The sequence below is a fragment of the Diplotaxodon limnothrissa genome, linkage group LG11, assembly GCF_057381915.1.
Source record: "Diplotaxodon limnothrissa isolate DT_005_m linkage group LG11, D_limnothrissa_male_GT1.1, whole genome shotgun sequence".
NCBI classification, from domain to species: domain Eukaryota; kingdom Metazoa; phylum Chordata; class Actinopteri; order Cichliformes; family Cichlidae; genus Diplotaxodon; species Diplotaxodon limnothrissa.
The window spans coordinates 20,866,161-20,885,644 of record NC_140606.1 but is presented as its reverse complement, the minus strand read 5'-3'; the positions used below and the strand labels follow the sequence as shown (position 1 = coordinate 20,885,644).

The window sequence follows — 19,484 nt, the reverse complement described above, 5'->3', positions numbered from 1 at the left end:
TGAGGCCTATAGTGGATTTTGCTCTGCTGATTATGAAACCATTTAAACACAGCTTACATAAACACTCTGCTGCTTCAGTCAACTTACTCCATCATTTTAAATGAGACAGCCAAACAAAACAAACCAAATTTCATAATAGGATTTTATAAACCTTTAGTCATTATATTTATATCCAAAGAAATTTTAATCTTCACAAAGAGATTATTTCTCCATTTCTTTCTTTTGTTTTCCACTTGACTTTTCCATAAACATCTTTACATACATTTAACAATGTACATTAAAAATTGCATATTTGCTATTCTGTGTTACATTGTTAAAATCAATCTGAAGTGCAATAAATACCAATTTAAATCAAAATTACAATCAATATCTATAGTTTCTTATGCAAAATGATAGGGTATAGGGAGTTATGGCTACAGTGTGTGTGCAAGTCTGAGAGATGACTCTATAAGACATGGTGTAAACTGACAGGTAGGAGGCTTCTTGGTTTGTTTAGATCAGGTATGAGGTTTGGTCTGTACTAAGTAAAAAGCTACACAATACAATGTTCTCAACTAGCTTCAGAAAATCTGAAGGCATGGTGCTTCAAAGGTAAAGATTGCTTCCATTAAGCTATTGCTCGCATTAAGGGTAACTTATGACTCTGTAATTGGAACTAAACCAGTACCAGGGACCAAACTCTGGACATCGTGGTTCCTGTGAATTTGGCCATTTATTTAAAAAAAAAGAAGAAAAAACCCTGTCTCTTGTGAGTTAATACATTCAATGGATAAGCAATGCTAAAATACTAAGTACTCCCTTAATGATTAATGGAAACAATACAGAAAACACAGCCTTTGATTTAACTTCATGTAGATTCATGTAGTCAGAGGTTGGGAACTGTTTTCTAACCTTCTATTAAGACAGTGTTCAGTCAGAGTGGCTGAGTGACGTGTGACAAAACTGCTTTTCATTTGTCAGTCTGGCTTTTCACTGCTGTTCAATACTTGAATGTGTGCCTGCTGGCAAAAGAATCATGCAGGATGTTTACTGTACAAACTAGAATCCCTTTCACCATCAATATACATCAAATTAATATATTATTGACACCATCATTATCAAGTTAGACTATTAGTGAGCTTTAATAATACACCACAGGTTCATCAAATGTCACTGAGTAGCACAACCAGATGGCTTGTCAGCATCACCTTTTGCCATTCAAACATTTGACGCAATCCTGTGAGAACAAAGCACAGACCTCTAGTGAGGCGATGCTGAAACTTCCCAAAGACCCCAGAAATCAGTGTCCAGTGATCTTTCAGCACAATTTGAATACACACACTCATTCATACATACACACATTGTCTATAGGAGATAACACTTTGGCCACTCACAAGCAAGTATGTTGTGCTTCAGGTCTGTATTTTCTAGTTGACTTGAATAATTTTGAAGACACACGTGCATTGTGGAAAAGAAGTAGAAAATGAGACACTTTGCGTTGGCCACAGTGGAAGAAATCCCCTCAGATCTCATTCTTACACCTACACGAAAAATGCCAGAATCAAGGTTCGACCTTTTTCAGAACTGGAAAGTATGTCGCTTAAATTTACAGACTTACTATCAGAAGTGATGGTGACTTTTTCCAGGTAAAATGAGAGGCTACTGTGTCACAGCACACATTAAATACAATTATGTAGAATCTAAAGGCATCTCCTTTTCTCATTTCTGACAGTTATCTTCTTAGGACACAACAAGATAGGAGAGGGTTCGCTCTCAGTACACAGACACACATAAAGATAAGACAACAAAAAGCAGTTACTCCTTGCCCTGATGCTTCGACTGGCAGCAGACACAGTGACAGTTAAAAGAATAGATGGAGAGCAAACAGTGAGACAGACACAACAGCAATCAAAAGGAGAAAAGAATAAAAATATGGCCACCGTTTAACGCTGTGTGTAGAGACAATGTACTGCAACTTGAACTAGGCTTGAAATTAACATGTGCTTTACATTGTCCAGTTGGTGTTGCTCAAAACCACCAGAAATACCAGTTTTTCCCTAATGGTGGTATGTGACGGGGGATCCCATGGAGGAGGGGCAGTCCATAGCAGCGGAAACTGCCACAGAGCAGAAGATTACATGTGATAAATTTGATAAAAATGAGGGGGGAACAAAAGAGTCATATGCAGAGTGAAATCCAGGAGAAGAGGTGGGGTTATTACACAGTTTACGGGGCAGATGATGTGTGTAATATAGGGCTGCCACTGCATCTCGCATAGCCGAGGGATCAGGGAAGGATCGCGATTCATTTGGCTTTGATTTCTGTGTAGTTGCTGCCGTCATCCCTCCTCCCTGAGGCCCCCTCCCTGGACCTTGCCCCGATAAACTCCAGGGAAGCGTAATTCAGCTCTTGCCTCTCCAGTCCCGCCATAGTGCCCACAGATTGATAATCCCCGTCTTCTCCCTGCAGACAGAAACACCGTTTAGCGGCAAAAATCAGCGGCAAGGTGCCAGTGACACCTCAGATTGCAGAAGAGCGCGACAGACACTAAAGAAAAGATGTTAGTGATTACTGGTCGACATACTGAGAGGGAGTCTGAGATGTTTCCTGTTAGACTGGCAGTTTGTGTTAGCAATGAGGCAGCCATGCAGAAGGCAGTATTGGAAACAAACAGCAGTGTACAGAACACAGAAGCTGATATGCGAGGAGATGCATCTGTCACTGAGGCTTGTGTTTTTTGGTTTTTTGTTTTAATGGGGATTTGTAGGGGAACCTTACCGTAGTCTCCTCTAGAATGGAGTTAAACTTTGAGCCCAACAGCTCTGTCTTAAGCTGTGCAAGAGTTAGGGGAGAGAAAAACACACAGAAAAACGCAGAGAAGCGATGAAAGCAAGAGAAAAACAGTGTTTGGAAAGGTCATGGTTGGAGCTACTAGACTGCTAGTGGGACAGATTCTTTCTGGTACCTCATTTCAGAGGTTAACATGGGGTCTTATCATGACTGTACGACTTTTTCATTACACAAAACTTTAACCCCAAACAATCTGAGAATGGTAATCCAACCCATCCTCAATCATAATCATAATCATTGACATCAACATGTCTCACCACTTTCTTCCTCAGATTTTGTTTGTCCTTCTTGACTGCGCTGTAGTACAAAGCTGGGTTCTCCAGGACCACGTCCTGCCTAGGGTTGCCATTCTCTCTGGGGGACGGAGTCACATAATCAGACTCGGTCTCGACTGCCACTAACGCAGGGCGACACGCCAAGCCTGGGCATCCATTTTAAAACAACAAGCTCTGTAAGGTTATGCTGGAGGCCAACCGTGGCTGTGAGTGACGTGGTTATTTTATGGGTTTAGTCGCTGAGATCACACCCACTTCAGGGCCAGAGAAAGCTTGCAAATTTGGTGGTCCAAATATGCCTTGAGGCTAAAATAAAGCACTTTGGTTAAGAGGGCTACTCGAGTTGTATTTAGCATAGCAGGTCAAGGATACAGAAGCAGTGTCAGAGCAGGGAATCGTGCCTGCAAAATATAAGGTTAGTCCAGCTTGCTAACCAACTCCACAAGGCAGCCAGTGTAGATCTCCAAGGATTTCAACAAGGACTTGTCACTGCAAATGAACTGAAATTGCTCAGGAGAAATAATTCTCACGTCCACATCAGTCCCACATTCACTCGTATACAGTGTGCAACGATGTGTTTTAGAATGGATGACTAGGCTTAAGTGTTTCCTTGGATTTCAGAAAACGCTTAGTAAGGAAGTTGACTACTCCTGCCTTGCAACGGCTTCTCCATTAGTTTGTCATTTATACTCACTTCTTGTTGTTGTGACCAACATATCTAACTGCTGCAATGATGAAGGCTATGACTGCCACTCCTCCAATGGTGCCGACTATAACTGCCATCATGTACTTTTCTGAAAACAGAGGTGGTAAAAACAAAAATGAAGGGGAGTGAATTACTGTAAACTTCCTTGAGTAACACATGGAGAAACTGCCCACCGAGCTAACAAGCCATATACACTCACTGGCAGCTCTTTTAGATACACCTGTTCAACTGCTCATTACACAGATGTCTAAACAGCCAATCACATGACAGCAGTTCTGTGAATTTAAGACCATGTAGACATGTTTGAGTCAGCTTGCTCAAGTTCAAACCAAGCATCAGAATGGGGAAGAAAGGTGATTTTGTATTTCAGTGACTCCGAGTATTTCAGAAAGTCCTGACCTATGGGGATTTTCCCACACAACCATGTTCAAGGTTTACAGAGAAAGGTCAGAAAAGAAAATAAATTATCCAGTGAGTAGCAATTCTCTAAAAAAACAATGTGTTGTTCATGCTAGATGTCAGAGTGTAATGTCAGGTTGCTTTGTGCTGATAGGAAGCCAACAGTAACTAAATAAACACTCATTACAACCAAGGTAGAAGAGCACCTTTGAACATACTATCTTGAAGACGATAGACTACAGCAGCACAAGAACACACAATCAGCTAGAAACATGACTGAGGCTACAATACACAAAGAAATTGGAAAAAATGTCTGGTCTGATGAGTCTCAATTTCTGAGTTCTTGAACATTGTTTAAATGCCACAGCCTACCTGAGTATTGTTGCTGACCATGTTCATTCCTATGTGAGAACAGTGTACTCATCTTCTGATGGCTGCTTCTAGCAGGATAATGTCACAAAGCTCAAATCATCTAAAACAGGTTTCATGAGAGATGCTATCGTGTCAGTATGGAGCAAAACTTAGGAATATTTCCAGCAACTCCTGGGAATTAATGCTGGCCTGAAGACAAAAGGTGGTCCAACCTTGTATTATTTATACCTAATAAAGTAAGCAGTGGATGTCGTAAGTATTTATAGCATAGTCTAGAGGATTTAGGTATAGAAGAAAATATAAACGGAAGAAAAGAGACTTATTTTTTTAAACTGCTGACTATTGTGGAATTTTTAACTGCTAATCAAATAGGAGAAAACTGTGCTTTTTTTGTTCGGATCCATTTTCTGTAGCAAATCAATAAACATTTAATTTATGGAAAAGGGTCAATGTAAGTGGAATTGATTGAAAATTGACTACGGTGTTTAAGTTTATTGTAATTAGTAGAAAAGCACAAAAATTTCCATTGCCTTAAGCTTCATGACACATAACAGGAAATAGTCATAACCAGGCATTGCTTACGCGTAAAGTACAGATACTTTAAAGATACAGATGTCAGAAAATAACATCTGACATGTATTAAAATCTTTATTACAGGGAGTGCAGAATTATTAGGCAAATGAGTATTTTGTCCACATCATCCTCTTCATGCATGTTGTCTTACTCCAAGCTGTATAGGCTCGAAAGCCTACTACCAATTAAGCATATTAGGTGATGTGCATCTCTGTAATGAGAAGGGGTGTGGTCTAATGACATCAACACCCTCTATCAGGTGTGCATAATTATTAGGCAACGTCCTTTCCTTTGGCAAAATGGGTCAAAAGAAGGACTTGACAGGCTCAGAAAAGTCAAAAATAGTGAGATATCTTGCAGAGGGATGCAGCAGTCTCAAAATTGCAAAGCTTCTGAAGCGTGATCATCGAACAATCAAGCGTTTCATTCAAAATAGTCAACAGGGTCGCTAGAAGCGTGTGGAAAAACCAAGGCGCCAAATAACTGCCCATGAACTGAGAAAAGTCAAGCGTGCAGCTGCCAAGATGCCACTTGCCACCAGTTTGGCCATATTTCAGAGCTGCAACATCACTGGAGTGCCCAAAAGCACAAGGTGTGCAATACTCAGAGACATGGCCAAGGTAAGAAAGGCTGAAAGACGACCACCACTGAACAAGACACACAAGCTGAAACGTCAAGACTGGGCCAAGAAATATCCCAAGACTGGTTTTTCTAAGGTTTTATGGACTGATGAAATGAGAGTGAGTCTTGATGGGCCAGATGGATGGGCCCATGGCTGGATTGGTAATGGGCAGAGAGCTCCAGTCCGACTCAGACGCCAGCAAGGTGGAGGTGGAGTACTGGTTTGGGCTGGTATCATCAAAGATGAGCTTGTGGGGCCTTTTCGGGTTGAGGATGGAGTCAAGCTCAACTCCCAGTCCTACTGCCAGTTTCTGGAGGACACCTTCTTCAAGCTTCTTTTTCAATTATATATTTATTTTGTTTATTGATTTCATTGTATGCTTAAAGTATGGTTTTAACTGCTATCTCTGTTTTATTATTGGAAAGCACTTTGGTCAACTTTGTTGTTTTTAAAAGTGCTATATAAATAAAGTTGGATTGGATTGGATTGGTACAGGAAGAAGTCTGCATCCTTCAAGAAAAACATGATTTTCATGCAGGACAATGCTCCATCACACGCGTCCAAGTACTCCACAGCGTGGCTGGCAAGAAAGGGTATAAAAGAAGAAAAACTAATGACATGGCCTCCTTGTTCACCTGATCTGAACCCCATTGAGAACCTGTGGTCCATCATCAAATGTGAGATTTACAAGGAGGGAAAACAGTACACCTCTCTGAACAGTGTCTGGGAGGCTGTGGTTGCTGCTGCACGCAATGTTGATGGTGAACAGATCAAAACACTGACAGAATCCATGGATGGCAGGCTTTTGAGTGTCCTTGCAAAGAAAGGTGGCTATATTGGTCGCTGATTTGTTTTTGTTTTGTTTTTGAATGTCAGAGATGTATATTTGTGAATGTGAAGATGTTATATTGGTTTCACTGGTAAAAATAAATAATTGAAATGGGTATATATTTGTTTTTTGTTAAGTTGCCTAATAATTATGCACAGTAATAGTCACCTGCACACACAGATATCCCCCTAAAATAGCTAAAACTAAAAACAAACTAAAAACTACTTCCAAAAACATTCAGCTTTGATATTAATGAGTTTTTTGGGTTCATTGAGAACATGGTTGTTGTTCAATAATAAAATTATTCCTCAAAAATACAACTTGCCTAATAATTCTGCACTCCCTGTGTAGTGTCATATCAATTTAAATAGGATGTGATAATAGTGACACATTACTTAGTGTCAAACTAAATACTAAGTAAAGTTGTCTACTCACTCTCTTGCTGCAGCTCCAGTAGTATGCTCTCTCTTCCATATGCATTGGAGATGCTGCAGTGGACGTTGACAGCAGGGCTGCCGTTGTCGACCCGTTCACCTTTCTCCCGTAGCTTGATCATTCCTGTGGACGTGTGCCCGTCTGTGTGCGTGTAGAAGTTGTACCGGCCGTCTGTTTCGTTGATGGTGATGTTCAGGTCAGGCAGGTAGAACTCGATAGTGGGTTCAGGGTTCCCTGTGGCCATGCAGACACACTGGACACCTTCCCTCACCACTGTGCACTTTGACTCCTCCAGAAGCACAGGGGCATCTAATGAGGGAGGGCAAGAGATGATTACATCAGATAGCTGTTGACTAGTAACAAATTATACTCCTTTGGTCAAGATTTCCTTTAACCTCCTAAGACCTGAACTCTTCCACGGCATGCATTTTTAATTTATCTTTGATATCCGATCACATTGGGACCCAATAAATGTAAAAACAAAGAATTACTAGATTTTTTTAACCTTATTTTTGTTTTTAAGAAAAATAAAAGCCACATATGAGGATATTCGTTTAAAATTTTGATAGAACAGTAGCAGTATAGTGTCCTCGTAAGTGGATATCAGGCCCTTGTAGAGCAAAATTTAGTATTTTGGTCTAAATAACCCAAAATGTGATGTCCACATATTTGGACGCCAGGTCCTAGGAGGTTAAAGTACGTTTTTACTCAAAGGAAATAAGAAGTTTTGTGGAATTCTACAAAGTGCAATTCACCATACAGATAGCACATTACCGTACATTGGAGGGTTACACAAACGTATCTCTTGCTGCCATCATGCTTTATTCTTTGGCCTAGTTTTAGACTCCCTTTAAAAATATAATACAGAAAACTGACGCACTCACACTCGACAGTGATGTTGAGGGAGCTGCTGGCTCTCCCATGCTCATTCTCTGCCAGGCAGCGGTACTGTCCATCTCCCTGCGGTGTGATTTCCACAATCGTCAGCACTGACAGCTCATCCGCAGTGATGGTGCCCACCAGTTGCCCATCCTTCAGCCAGGTGAGGGTGGGTGCTGGGCTTCCCTGTGTGCTGCAGTGCAGGGCCAGAGTGGTACCCTCTACTACTGTAATGGAGTCATTTACCACAGGCTCATGGGGAGGATCTGCAACAAAGAAGAGAAAATGAATTTGTTATGTTTACTATTCATATAAGAAAACCTCTATCTTATAATTCTTACATAAGATCCTTCTTCATTTCAAAGGCACCAAATTAAATAAAACCCACAATATCTTTTTTTTTTTCCTTTTGGACACACAGTGACCTAAATAAATAAACAGTGACTTTGATATATCTAAAAATATGCAGTACAGATTCTGAGCAGGTTTTTGTAGTACATTCATTTACTGCAGTATTGCAGTGCAAGTTGAACTGGCTGAAACATTGTGATATCAAAACTTTTGCCTTGTCTCACCCAATGTTTGTACCAAAACAAAAAGAACATTTAAGCTCTATGGACCAGATACATTGATTTCCCAGGACATTTTATTGTGGTTTTAATGGTGGTTATTAAATGAAATCTTATCAGTAAAGTGGCAATGGTTTGGAAATCATTGAGCATCTATAACTTCTTGTTGTGAGTCCCTGTTTAGATCAACTGTATTATGAATCCACACGGGGGGTTGACATTCAAAAGATTTTCACTTATGCTTACAAATGCTGGGGTTGGGAGTCATTTGCTATCTCAAAAACTTACACTTTACAGCCAGGTAGAGTGAGGTGTTCATGATGCCATAGCCATTGTCCCCAACACAGGTGTAAATTCCCTCATTTGCAGGTGTCACATCATCTAGCATGAGCGAAACATTGGATGCTGTGTCCCACAGCAGCTCTTGGTCTCCAAACATCCAGGCGATCCTGGCAGGAGGGTTACTGTCTACCTCACAGTGCAGTGTCACAGAGCTGCCTTCCATCACCTCTGAAGAGGCATTCACCCACACAGAGCGTGGAGCATCTGCCAGGAAACATATAACAGGGAATTTATTTTCCAAGAACTCGAATGATGTCTGCAATTCACAGAATAACTGTCTCCTAAAAAATGATTTAATCTTTTCAATAAAAGAAATCGACAAATCGACAAATTTACACCCTCAAATAAAGGTTGAAAGGTAGCTCTTTAACTTGAGGGGACTTCAAAGCAAATTATATCTAAATAAAAGTGAAACATGCAGATTGATGTTTTGTACTAAATCCTGTACAAGCACCAGATATTGTTTTCAACCATGCTAGTGACAATTTTAGTCAGCAGTTAGCTGAAATGGTTCAGCAACTTTTAGATCGGTTTTTGCGAAACGAAAGTGAAGTGAACAATAGTTTATAATAAGAGTTCACACTTTGGTAATTTGAACTGGAATATTTTGTACTATTTCATAATAGTGGGATTACTGCTACTTCAGATTTGTCAGTGTTAAGAAGGTTTATTCATCTATCACAATAGGAACAGAACAGAAACTGCAAAGATGCTGTCTTGATCTGAGGTCATTCCATACATGAGATTTAGATGAAAAAAAGAGTCGTAGGCTATTGATTTCTTGTCATCCTCAGTGACTACTTAAATACTGTCATAGCACCTTTGAAATCAGCTGTACTATGTCTCCGTGTTAACTAACAATTCATTTTAGGCTCTTCGGTTATTTTTTTCTAAACCATACAAATATATCTTAATGCATGTTCAATCATCCATGTAAGGGAATCCCAGAAAACTGAATCCAGAATCAACTTTCTGACATAAAGATATGCTTGAGTTTTGTGATCTCTGAGAAAAAGATCCACTTCAACTCACTTCACTGCAAACTGTCAGGCTCAACATCCCGTTTGAAGCCATACTAACATAGTGGAATGCTTTTCAGTCTTTCAGTTTGATGTTTTTATTTTTTTACTTACACTTGACGTCTAGAGAAATGAGCCTCTCATAGGCTAGTGTTGTGTTGGCGTAATAGACCCTGCAACCTAGAAGCTGCCCATTGTGCATGGGCCTGGGTGTGAAGGTGAGGGTGTTGGAGAGGACTGCTGTGTTGCTTTCTTCCACGAGGTCAGTGCTGAATTCTGGGTCGGGCAGGTAGTCCGTGTACATCCACTGGATTTCTGGAGTCATGTCTGGGCAATTATCAGGAGCATAGCATGTAAGCTCCAAGCTCTCGTCACTAACAATCTCCTCTGGTACATCGATGTTGGGCTGATCTGGAGACAGAAATATAAAAGGAAAATATGATTGTTATGGCTTTTTTAATAGCTATAAATTTTCAACTATAAAACGACTTCCGATCGTCCTGTCATCAGTCACTTACCCAGAACCTTGAGCTCAGTGAAATCGGGGTATGTATAGATGTTGGCTCCACCGAGATCTGCACGAAAGTAGTATCTCCCCGAGTGCTCGGTGCCAATGTTGTTGATGAGCAGAGTGCAATTCCTCTGGTGCAGATCTCCCAGCAGCTTGGTTCGGCCCTTGTAGCTCTCATGCACAACGTCTGTACGTGATTTAAAGACTACAGGAGGGAAGAGTTGCGGGTAGGGCTGCCCAAAATACCAGATACCATGAATGCCACGGCTCGGCCTTATTCCAGACGGATACATAAAGGTGCAGGGGATGACCACACAGGAATTTGTCATGGCTGAGATATCCCGAGGTAACCAAACATTCCACTGGCAACTGGCATCTGGGGGAAGAGACAGAAGCTCAGTGGACTCTTCAACATACAGGATACACATAGGAATATTACCTGTCTATCATCATAAAAATATAGAAGTAAAGGAATTTATTACCACTGATGAACAACAGCAGTGGTAGGAGCAGCTCTAAACACCACATGGTCTCTGCTCAATACTGGACCATAGACCTCTGAAACAGACGCCATGCTGTCAGTCATCAACAGAAAAACATACACATACACACAAATATCACGTTTCCACCACTGATGCTGCTGCATGACTCACACGCCGCACAGGCCTCTAAAAAACAAATTCAAGATGTTCTTAATGTTTCACAGTTTCTTGGTTTTATAGTATATCATAGCAATCCTCTATCAAAAACCCCAATGTGGAACTTTTCAGTAAAACAAAGAAAAACAAAGATCAGAGTATCAGTTGTATCAAAGTCCCACAGGTTTTACTTTTTTGTCCGGCACAAAACATGACATGACATTTCTGCAATACTTAGTGTGCAACATGGACCACACGTTACAGTATACGGACTGAAAAGTGTCATTAACATCCAAAAAGATAATACATTCCTTCTTACTATACTGTGAATACTATAGAAAAATATAATAATGTCAACGTCCTTTCTGTCATGTCCTACATTTAAAAGATGCAGAGCTAACACTAACTTGAGCTATGTCTATGAATATGTATATTAAGTGCAGATAGTGCTGCTTGCAAAGGCTCAGTCACAAGTTGAAAACTGCTCATATGGAGAGTTTTGGCTTTTTATCAGATTGGGTTGTGGTGTGAACATTCTTAGAAAGAAAAAGCACCTCGTATACAAGAAGTAAAAATAGGTATTACTGTTTTGAACTACTGTGGTTTTACCTTGAAATACGGATGGTTAAAATGAATGGAACCTCTGAGAACAAATCTTCAGCAGTTCCACTAGAGGGTGTTCACTCACACCCAGACAGCTTGACAGCCTCCTTCTCTGTGGAAAGAAAGAAAGAGAGAAAGAAAGAAAGAAAATACCAGTGACATCAGCATTGCCAGGCGATTACAGCACTCGCAGCCCCCTCGCTTGCACAGACCAATAGTAAGTCACACAAACACAGCATCAGTCAGCACCTGTTTGCTCCCCCTCAGTAGAGTCACTCTCATTATGGTTGCCATACGTAAGCCGATTCAGTGAATGGCTCTCACTGTTTCCTGAGCCTTGACACAAAGCCAAACTCCAGTCACCACACATCATGTCATTAGTGGATTACTGGTACTTTCTGTGCTGTACTACAAATCAATCCGAATAGACAATATTCACTTATCAAAGCGTATGAAAACAAGTGAGATAATGAAAAAGTGAGAAACAAAAGCACATTACCACAGAAGAATCAAGCTGTTTGTGTTGTTTACTTCCTTTGCTCACTATATAGTCTGGAATATCAACCCTCAGGTTGAAATAAATCAGTCCATATAAATTTTCATCACATCTATTATGAGCTCTAATGAATAATATTAAAGTACCACTGAACAGCTACCCTGAAGTACCCCTGAGCAAAGTACCGTCCCTACACACTGCTCCCACTGCTTCACTGAGTGAATGGGTCAAATGCAGAGAGAGTAATTTCCCCATGGGGATCAATAAAGTATACATCATTATCATTATTATTATTATTATTATTATTATTATTATTATTATTATATTTCTATATAAATTCAATCTGTCATTTTTATTTTATTGGCAATACCTGCACTGCAAATGCAAAAATAGCTGAGGTTTGATATCCTAATAAAATCATGGCCATTTCGAGTACTGGGGTCAGAATTCAAATATACATCCCATTACTGTGGTGCTCAGAAGGTAATAAAAAATGCTTTGTCCTTAAATTCACCACCAAACAGCAATCAAACTCAAAAAAAAGGAAACAGACTGCAAGAAAAAGCTCATATTACTGAATCTTACCCTTTCTAATTCAACTGAAATAGTCATGTTGACATGTAATAACACATGTTAATAAAGGCTTGTTGGACTATTTCTCTGTTATTTTTAGATATATTTGCCTTTATTTTCCAGTACGCTGTTGAGATGCATAGTAGAGAGGGAAGGAAGATGCCATGCAGTAAAAGTGGCATGTGCTCTGACCCCCATATTGAGGCTTTTACATTAAATTATGCACCATAATGTCTGCATATTGCTCCTCTCTGAGATGATAAATAGCCAGTTTCTCATAAGCCTGGAGTTTTCATATGCTTGCAATGTACTCTGAAATTATCATAATTCACTCATTTACAATCCAAAGTGCAATATAATGCCATTATATTTGTATTATTTACTTTGAGTTCACAGTTGTTTTCTTATTCCTAAAGAAATCTATTTGTCTAAATGTGGCATACAAATGAGATGTACACCAGTATAATGACGGTTAGTTTGGACGTAGAATAAATGCCTGTAGAAGGAGAAGCAGCGGATTTCAGCCTCACGATGCAGCAGCCGGTGTGTGCAGATGGCGGGTCTGAGAGTGGATTGTGTTTTAGAGCTTCGTGATTAACACATCCCAACATCCCCCAGAGAATCCTTGACCAATATTAGCCTTGTTGTTAGAGAGAAGGGAAAATTCAGTTGATTTTACACTGAAAAAAGCACTGGATGTGCCACTTATCATGCAGTCCAATAATTAGTCAGTCACAGTCACAAATTCCTAGGAGCATGAGGATGTAATTTTATTTTTACACTTTATATTTAAATTTGCCTGTGATCTTTAAACCTACCGTATCTGGTTATTTTGGGCACCTGGAAGCAGTGGACCCAGGTTGGGAACACAGTATTATCATGAAGTTGTTACCAAATATTTAATCATTTTTCATTTCTGGTAAACTAGCATAATCATTTGAATTTGATTTTCTGGCCACCTGGTAAATGTAATCCCAATGGTGTCTCTTGTTTAGCTATGTTTTTGATTCTAGTCCTGAGGGAAATTACTCTTCAGTTTCTAAACACTCTGCTGTCCACTATGCTAACCAACTTGATGCAAATTGTGTGTGGTGTAAAGCTGAGGGATTTTTAAACTTTTTTTAGCAAAAAAACCAAAACAAAAAAACAACAGCTGCCTGCTGCAACTGAAAGCTGTGCTATTGAGAGTGATGAAAGTCAACCTAAACAGTCTCAGAACTGCACAAGCAAATTATAAACTCTGAGTAAGTGAGAGGACCTTTTTTTTTTTAATATATATTTCAGCTACCAAAAAACCCAAATATCTATATTGTAGAAAGGGTCAGACTTTGAATTCTTGGCCAATAATGTCACACTGTTGCCTGGGACAATTCAAACTTTTCTCCAAAGTTGCATCAACCTCAGACATCTGCACTGCAACAAAAAGCCAAGAGCTAAGTAAGTGTGTCCAGGGTGAGAGGCCATGCATCAGCAACATAGGAGAGAATAGAGCACAGCAGCTGGGCAGGGCCACTGACACCACCACCAACCTTACCAACAATGGCTTTATTGATGGGATGGACAAATGGCTGGCACAGAGCATAGCATACGTGTGCACACTTTTATATACACGACTCACGCAATGCACACAGAAAACACTTACCTCATAACAGCCTCAGCACCAGGCTCCTGCTGCCTCCCAGCCTTGACTTTTTCTTCGTCTTTCCTTTGTTTTTGCTCTCCCCGAGTTGGTTTTCTTGCCCTGCTTCCCAGATGCCACTGTCTGTGGGAAAGGATAGAAAATGGAGATAAAAAGATATGTTGAAGCAGACAAGGGGAAGGGGAAGAGAGGAGTCTGTGTGAGCTCTGGTTTACATGTGTTGTGGGCAGATCTGAATATGTGTACTGCAGGCCCACTCAGCATTCCTTTACTTTCCACCACTTCCATGCACTGTCCTATGTGCCTTGATGCCCTGAACTTTGAGCCTACATTATGCTTCAACCTCTGAGACTTCTTGACATTTCTTGAACTTTGTTCACACAGACTTGTTGTTGTGACTGAGACACAAGGGCCAAAGCTGCTTGGTGAAGGAAAGATGACTCATTATTGGTTTAGTAAAACAACATTTAAACTTTTGGGAGAACATGAAACTTGAAACTTGATGTTAGTTTCGCTTTGATGTTAGGGTTCATTTGTGTTCACCATGACTGCATAATCAATGCAACCGTTTTCCAGATGTGTGTGGGAAAGCATAGAGTAATAGTCTAAAGCGCACAATTCAATTTGTGAAAACCATGTCTAAATGAATTTAAATTTCTGAAATTAAGAGTCCTTGGGGCATGATCATTGATCTTTCCAGCCTTGTGCAAATCTGCATTAATATTTTCCCTACTAAGGAATGTTAGTAGGCAGTAGTGCAAGCGTATAAATATAACAAAGGCAAGTTGTCTCTCCAGTATGGAAGTTTTTTTTTCTCACCCTTATTGTTATATGTAGAGTGAGTCACTGTTCAAGAGCCATTAAGCCACAGGCCAAGTCATGGCATTGAAGGAGTTGTGGATAACCTCAAGGGAATCCCTCTAGAAACAGACTGGAGAGAGTCTGAAGAAGACAGTGTTGCATTGATGCTATGGAGCTATGTACAAATGAATGCACAGCATGCCATAACCCCTACACACACATGCAGCATAAGGCATGCCAGCACACTCCACAGTGTGGGGTGCGGAGCTATGCGACCTTCCTCTGCTTCCCTTGGTGCTGGTTGTAAGCTGAGCATGCTCCATTGTGCTGCTGGGACTCTAATCATTGCCTATACAGTGCATGCATATTAAAGACTCAAAGGGTAACTTATTAAAATGTATCACATTTCTTCTCTGGTTATTTATTTATCTCAAAAAAGAAGCAGAGGGAACTTTACAGAGAAGCAATTAAAAATAGTTTAAATGTAAAAGATAACTCTCAGTAATCAAACATGTTTAGCTTCATCTAATCTGTGTGATGCTTTGTGCAAAAGGTCCTTTTCTAATATCTGAGGCAATCAAACTTCAACGTAATCATTTATTCCCCATCACACTTCGGGGATACAGATGCTATCTAAACAATCAGTTCTGCTAAATCAGGCCACGCCACCTTTGATGAGTCATTTTATATTACTGAAATTGCTCACACAAACCAAAAGGTTTACACGAACACCCCGCTTTGCCAAGAAGAACATTTTCATTGTAAATATCGTCTGCACCACATCTATACGAGCATCACCAGAGCTCTTGGACAGAGAGAAAAAGAATGGGAACCTTGTGTGCAGAACACTGCTCATTGTCCAAGTGAGAAACTGAAGGAATTTTTCCGGAACAGGCCCGCTCACAGCTTGTGCTTTGCTGCTTGCCTGTGACGCGCGTTGATCCACCACAAGCTAAGGCTCCCACTAAAATACTCAGAAGAGCAGATGGTCTTAAAACATGGCTGCTCCCCCTCCCACACATGGCGCGCTGAGCTGCGATGAGCCCAGCGCACCACACACACACACACACACACACACACTCATGTGCACAAGATACAAACATAAACACTGAGATATGCCAACATCCAGTCACACATTCTGTCCAAGGTACTGCAGAGTGTTGGCATAAGTAAAAGACTGGACTTATGTATGGCTCATACATAAGGCTCATCATGTATGTACTTATTTTAGTGTTTAGGTACATTTTAGCTATGCTTTACTCTTATCTGAAGTTTTTTGCAGGAAACTTCTGCTGGCAGTATCATATACCCAAAAGTGAGAAACCACAGAAAGATGGCCTGTGTTTTTCCCGGTATTTGCATGAGTTTGTGGGTGTGTACCATCACTTTCATCTCAAACAACACACAGAGATAGATTACAATTATAAATGGAGGCTTTTACCAAGAGCAAAACACACGCACAGGATATTAAAGCAAGCTTTATTTGGCAGACCACCAACATACTAAGAGACCAGGAGCACCAATAGCTTATCTTTCTCTGCTACCTGGCAAAACCAACTACTGGCAATCCCCATCCCTGTGTGCAGATGGTAAGCCACAGGCCTTCTCTCTTTACAGCGTTCTCCCTTCCGCTCTGAACAAAAGGGGGCGACAAACAGTGCCATCACCTGTTCAGCCACACAGACAATGCATATGTGAATCCATCTTAATGCTTCCTAAAACCTTCCATTTGACTTGATGTCCTGAAACAGTGTGTATAAAATGCCAGGTGTGGATTTAGTAAAAATCAGGCTAGTTTAGATTAATCAGAAAATTTCTAAATTGCGACAGTTTAATTGGAAGGACAAAATTTTCACATATCCATTACACCTAGAAGTGTCACAAAGTTTAAGGTGAGAAATTCAAATGTTTCTTGACAGCCGGTGTGATTTAGCATAAATTAATATCTCTTTGTGGCTCTGCGATCTTCTTTAAAAATCACTAATTGGTATATAATTAACCAACATTATGCTCTCCTCAACTCCTGAAGCAGCACTCTGAATTATATGAGAAACACATTTGGTTAAACATGATTGTTTCCACTTTTCTCTTAAAAAAAACAAAACATCCTCTTTGAGATTCAAGGAATCACTCCAGCTCCTCGCAGTCTCATTACAGAAACCATATACATCCAAACTACTGTTAAATGACTTGTAAAAATGTTTTGCTTGGTGTGTAATCGAAGAATCTTCTACCTGGCATCACATGTCTGATTAGACACCGTAATATGTTGTGGCATTTGCAGGAACAGCTCAGTGCTAATGGCACAGGCAGTAAAATCTGTCCAGTAATAATTGGCTGGGCTTTTAGCATCCCCCGCTAATGTTCAAAACACACACACTCACTCATCCATGCACGCTTACACATCATCACAAACACGTTCAATCACGCAAGCGCTCATAGAGGTGTACACATGCATAGACACACACTCATTACCTAACTTGGTCTAACTTGTGATTCATACAGCACATCTCACTTTTTTCACACCCTCGGTCACTCATCACATCATTTATGAACGCTCACGCAAGCAAGCGCTCATTCACCGTGTCCGTAAGTGTTTGACCTTAAAAAACAAAATTGTTAAAATCAGATTAATGGACTGATTAAATAAAATTCAATCCCCATGTGAAGAAATCTGTATCCTGTTGCTTTTTCTCTCAGGAAAAGATAAAAACCTCAAAAGAGGATAAAAATCACAAATAAAAACTGCTCCTCACCTGTGTAGGTGACCACAGTCGACCTCCAAACGTTCAATAGCTCCTGTATGAGCAGCTTCAGCAGCCACACTCACATGCAAAGCATCGCACCACCAAGACCTCTCGCCACCCTCTGTACCAAGCCCCAACAGTGGGGAATAAAGTGCTCTGCCCACCACCACCATCACAACCATCATCACCAACAACACCCCCCACCCCCCGCCCATCTCAAAATGAGTCCTTCAGTGTAGCAGCATTGTTCCCAAGCTTTGCCCCAAGGCTCAGCCATTCATAAATACACATGGGGCCACAAAGGGCCACTCTGTTCCACCTCACCCTGACAAATACGGGTGAGACTTTGAGCTCCAAGGCCTTTCTGTCCAACATGATGACTTGGTTTAGGTTGGATGGAACTGAGCATATTTGATCATTTTGGATTGATGGAGAGGCGATCCACTTCTTTCTGGGTGTCAGTGTAGCACAAGGCAGGAAATGAGTTTGGGAGGGAGGCTGAATAAGAGGGGTATGAGTGAAAAGAGAAAGGAATCCTATGAGGCTCATTCAAAGCCTGTCATTGATGGAGACTAAAAACCTCAAATAACGCTAGCAGTCAGAGGCTAGAAAAAATAAAGAATGCTTTGCCCCGTGAATAAATAACTATACACTTAGAATCGTGTATGTTCCTTTTTAACAGAGCCAAAGCTTCAAACACTAATATCAGTGGATGTACAAGAAATCCCTACGAAGTAAAAGCTATGAATTCAGGCTCTGTTTTAGACAGTGTTTTTTCCTACTATTGCATTCGTATGATGTCAGCAAGCACCGATACCCTAATATGGTCTTCACACACAGCTGGCTATAAGTACAGAAGCCCCACCCACTCGATGTTCAAACCTTTTGCTTGAGTGGCTGGTTGGCGGCCAGTCAGAAAAAAATGAGCTAGAAATGAGCTAAGGGCTGTGACCTACGGGGCTGTGCTTAGGGGGGTATAAGAAACACAAGGATTATTTTGAACTATGAAGTCCAAAAATGAATATATGGAGTCTAAGATATGGACAATTTAGATGTTAAAGGGTCTGCTACTGCTTTGTTAAGCAATAGCTTAACAAAAGAGTGGGGATAGCTCAGTAGGTAGAGTGGCCCAATGATCAGAAGGTCAGGGGTTCGAATCCACTGAACGGCTACCCTGAAGTACCCCTGAGCAAGGTACTGTTCCTACACACTGCTCCCTGGGCACTAGATTAGTGGTTCCCCACTGCTTCACTGAGTGAATGGGTTCAATTTCCCCATGGGGATCAATAAAATATACATAATTATTATTAATAAAAAAAGAGACTTAACAAATTGGAAACTGGGAATTACAATGCTCCTGATATGGCATGAAATTAGCACTAGGGCCAATTAAACAGTAATTATGACATCATACCTTGTCTACGTTGTTTAAACGTTGATTTTCCCTAGAATTATTGGGCTTGGCTTTTTCCCCCTACATCTTACCATAGAGCTGATGCTGATGATTTGTGTGTGAGATCCATCTCCTCTGTCTTGGTGAGTAAGGACACAGCAGACTCCTCCTCTATATCCTTTAGAAAGGCCACACAGTGATCTGAGGTCACTGTGCAGTGGTTTTTGAACGCAT

At 40.6% G+C, this 19,484-nt stretch overlaps 1 protein-coding gene across 1 annotated transcript; it reads right to left on the bottom strand.

The window, feature by feature from the left end:
* Nucleotides 1-2,184: 2,184 nt before the first annotated feature.
* Nucleotides 2,185-14,361, bottom strand: mag (myelin associated glycoprotein). Its single transcript, XM_085365340.1, has 12 exons — nucleotides 14,313-14,361; nucleotides 11,608-11,713; nucleotides 10,843-10,918; nucleotides 10,368-10,736; nucleotides 9,964-10,260; nucleotides 8,777-9,034; nucleotides 7,925-8,185; nucleotides 7,041-7,349; nucleotides 3,799-3,898; nucleotides 3,087-3,183; nucleotides 2,758-2,811; nucleotides 2,185-2,442 (listed from the first exon to the last, which is right to left on the bottom strand). The coding sequence occupies exons 3-12, from the start codon at nucleotides 10,886-10,888 to the stop codon at nucleotides 2,284-2,286; spliced, it is 1,950 nt and encodes a 649-aa protein (XP_085221466.1). The 5' UTR covers nucleotides 10,889-10,918; nucleotides 11,608-11,713; nucleotides 14,313-14,361; the 3' UTR covers nucleotides 2,185-2,283.
* Between the last annotated feature and the right edge of the window lie 5,123 nt (nucleotides 14,362-19,484).